This window comes from Nematolebias whitei, chromosome 2 (assembly GCF_014905685.2).
Source record: "Nematolebias whitei isolate Nwh7 chromosome 2, NemWhi1, whole genome shotgun sequence".
Classification (NCBI taxonomy): domain Eukaryota; kingdom Metazoa; phylum Chordata; class Actinopteri; order Cyprinodontiformes; family Rivulidae; genus Nematolebias; species Nematolebias whitei.
In genome coordinates this window covers 47105696-47109458 of record NC_056499.1, presented here as the reverse complement: position 1 = coordinate 47109458, position 3763 = coordinate 47105696, and the positions used below count along the sequence as shown (strand labels likewise).

At 42.2% G+C, this 3763-nt stretch overlaps 1 protein-coding gene and 1 long non-coding RNA gene across 2 annotated transcripts in view; one reads left to right on the top strand and one right to left on the bottom strand.

Moving 5' to 3' along the window:
• The window catches only part of LOC119430274 (Golgi apparatus protein 1), a 56717-nt gene that overhangs the window by 48830 nt on the left and 4124 nt on the right, over positions 1–3763 (top strand). Inside the window, exon 25 of the mRNA XM_037697718.1 lies at positions 945–1051. Coding sequence (XP_037553646.1) covers positions 945–1051 — 107 coding nt within the window. The remainder of the gene's footprint in view (positions 1–944; positions 1052–3763) is intronic.
• Positions 2533–3264, bottom strand: LOC119430275. Its single transcript, XR_005187896.1, has 3 exons — positions 3176–3264; positions 2699–2798; positions 2533–2616 (listed from the first exon to the last, which is right to left on the bottom strand). It is a non-coding gene; the product is annotated as an uncharacterized LOC119430275 (long non-coding RNA).

Sequence of the window (3763 nt, the reverse complement as noted above, 5' to 3'; positions counted from 1 at the left end):
AGCTGGTGACATATATCCAGTAACAGCCATATGATATGCATAGCACCTTAACTTTTATTAAATGAAAAGTGTTAAATGTTATTTATTAGCATTAGTCACCTGTGATGCTGTCTCAGTTGTGGAGGCTTGTTCCAGGTTCCTAGCTGCAGTGTGGGATCCTCTGCACTCCTGTGCATGAAGGACAGACTTTTTAAGATCAAAGTTTTTGTCTATCCATTGTGCTGTAAGACTGATCATGCTAACAGGGCTAACACGACGGCCAAATGTCTGTGGTCAACCTCGCCCACGTGCTATCAGCTATTAGCTTCTCAATGACATCGGGTAATGTGGTTACGTTGGAAAAATATCTCAACGTAGTCCAAAAATCTTCGGACTCTGACATCCGCAACGAAAAAATTTTCCACACCACCGACATTTTGAATTTTCCTCTCCACTGTGAGATCAGGTAGGCGTGCGTGACGTCATGTTGTGCTAGCGCTGCAGACATCCCCGTCAACAGGTTGTCATACAACAACAGCGTCTTTTATATCGGTGTTATTTTGCTGGAATGGCTGATGTCCGATATTTAATTTTAATGCTAATATCAGCTGATACCGATACCATGCCGATAATATCGTGCATCCCTAAGAAAATGAAAAGGAGTTCACAAACTTTCAAGCACCACTGCACATTTTACTTCTGTCTGCTGTGTTACAGAGTGTTAACAACTTTATTAACAACCCTGCTGTCATTTTAACCTAAGGGCAGCAGGAGGGTTATATAAAATCATTTCCTTACTTTCTCATATCTTATTCTGAATGTGTGGGTTGAATGGAGCTCACGTTGAGTTGCTCCATATCGTGCCGAGGGCTGAACCGTTTCTTGTCATGTTGGTTTCTCTGCTCAAGTTTCTTTATTTCATCTGATCCTGCAGAGCGGTTCTGATTCTGGTCCTTGTTTTGTAGAAATGTCGTGTTTGATGGAGTCGCTGCAGGACAAGAGAATCCGTCTGCAGCCTGAGTGCAAGAAAAGACTTCAGGACCGCATCGACATGTGGAGCTACGCTGCGAAGGTAAGGTCTGCTTCCTGCAGAGTCTTCAGACAGGACAGAAGACGCGTTTTGTTCTTGACTAAAATCCTCTTTTATTTACATTCATCAGATTAACCACTGACCCTTAAAGAAATCTAAAGTCTCACAGCCTTGTTCCTCTGCTGAGAATTAAAACCACAAGATTTGGTTTACAGAAGCTGCTATGTTTGTTTTTGGAAATGGTGTGGGCTTTAAGTCCCCCCCCCACACACACACACACACAGTCAGGACTAACGGAAGCTTGTTGACGACACGAGTGTTAACACTCGGCCCATGACACGGAGGCAGAGCTGCAGGTTATTTTCAGGACAAATGGCACAAACATAAAGTTTCACAGAGCAAGTGTTCGAGCTCATTTATAGTCTGGGAGCGTGAGTATGGCAAGCCCTTTTAACATAAAATCAAGTAGTCTGACTATCTGTAGTTACATTCTAGATATTTAAAATTGAATTTTGACTAGGACCAATTACATGCTGACTAGTCAAAATGTAATTCAAGATATCTTAAATGACGTCACCTGATTTGTCGTTTGAAGGGTCAAACATCCGTAATTACAATTCAAGATATCTCGAATGTAATTATGACTAGTCAGAATGACACTTTTAGATATCTTGAATTAAGAAATGATGCGTAGGACCCGCGGCTGCTACTTAGCTGTTCAAACAGCTGCCTGCAGAATTTTGTGTGGCTGCAATGGCGCTAGCTGTTCTGGACAACATTGTTAGAAAATGCCACAACTTCCTGTGGCTCTAGTGTTAGTGTTAGACAGTGAGGAAAATGGCTCAGTCTCTGCGCTGTTGTTTTTGTTCAGTTCCTGGTTGTTCTTGTGGGGCAAGAAAACCACCGTATCTGTCCTACCATGCTTTACTGCACTCTCACAGCCTGCTTGAGTCACCATAATTAGTCAGTGTCTTACCTGAGAGAAGATTGGCTGGCTTTTGGCTTTTTGTATGTGAATGTGAGGCCCATGTTTGTTTGTTTGTTTGTTTTGCAATTCTTAAGTATTATTCATATTTATTTTTGTTAATTTCATATTTATATTCCAGGTTGAAGGTGGCAGTCGAGTCTTGTGTAGGTTCTGTTCCACTCGTGTCTCGTGCACCACAGCTTGTGGGTGAATTTCTGCTCTTGTTACCTTGAACCATCCTTTAGTCTTTTAGTTGACTGAACACTGGAAAGCCTCGGCCTTGGCTCAATATTTAAGAATCATTATTGCCTCTATTAGAATATGTTTTTAACTTAATGTATATTGAATCTTGGAACAGTCTCCTGCTTACTTTAGACAAACCCAAGTGTCTTTTCTGTGTATAAATTATGTCCTTGGGTGAAAGTCCTAAGGTTGTGTTGCAGTAAGTTTATAAAATAAAAATAACATTCATAAAATAACATCCAGACTTGGTTCTGTGTTTTGTGGCACAGAACCAAGGATGGATGGTACCAGCTCCAAAGCTGAGAGACCATCTCTAGGATAAGTGCGATAAGTGGTTGGGACTCCAGCTGGTGTAGTTGTTCTCCCGATGCCAGGATGTCAGGATCTGGAAGTGGTCCTACAAACACACGAGTGACAGAGTCACAATAAGTTTGGACAAAGGAAACATGGACATAAAAACATTAACCCAAAGGTTATACCTGTGAAAGCTCTGTAAAGCGTGGAGTGCAAACATCTTTTCACCACAGTTTTGGGCTTTCACACCACCACCACCTCGCTGGCAGGTTCAGGATGGATTCCCTTTCAAGAAATAAACATGAAAAAATGTCAAATAAACTAAAAAATAAATAAATGTAAAGAGACAAGTGAGCAGTTTGGTAGGACACAGTGGGACAGATTTGAGAGTTAAGATTTTTACTTAACTTGCAAATATTACTAATTCATAGAGGTTGAACCTGCATTATTCATTACCTACAAAAACAAACAATTCTAAACAAGTTAGGAGAGAAAAATATATTTGACACAAGTAATATTGAGACTATGACAAATTTCACATGGCACTAATAAAATACAGGTGGGAAAGTTATTACATTTATTGTTATGAGAATCATAACCATCATATACTAAATAATGTAACAGAAAAGAATGTGTTCCACTCTTTTTATTTTTTGTTTTACCTGTGTTCTTTGTCTGTGCCATCTTTGTAAATCTCTTGTGCGGGCCAGTACAGGAGGACCAGTTGGCAGCTGGAGTTGGGAGTAGTGGGCAGTCTGGTAAAAAAACAAAGTGCAACTACACAGAGATTCCAGCCTGACAGTCAGGCTGGAATCAGAATACACTTTATTCTCTGAATGATGTTTTCGTTTTATTTTAAAACTTAAATCATCATTGTGAATACACATTACCTGCAAAGAGTCATTTTTTGTGTCGCCTCCTCTGTGGGCCCTGCGGCTGGTTGGTGCAGGGCGGCGCTTGTTGACGGTCTCTGGGGAAGCGCTGAGTCGCTGGTTGACGCAATGAGAAGGGCTGTTCTCTGGCGGAGGAGCGGGGCGAGAGGTCGCTGCTGCAGCTGTGGAACGTCTCTGCTGCTGCCGCTGGCCACGGCGATCCCTTTGCAGCTTCATCAGGTGGAGCACAGTTTCCGACACCTCCTCTGACTTTGACTTCTCAAGCATGGCCTTGAAATTGGCCCCGAACAGCGCGTCAGTCGTGATGGGACCCTCCAGCAGGTCCTTCTGCAGCCTCTCCGGCATGGATGGGGAGAG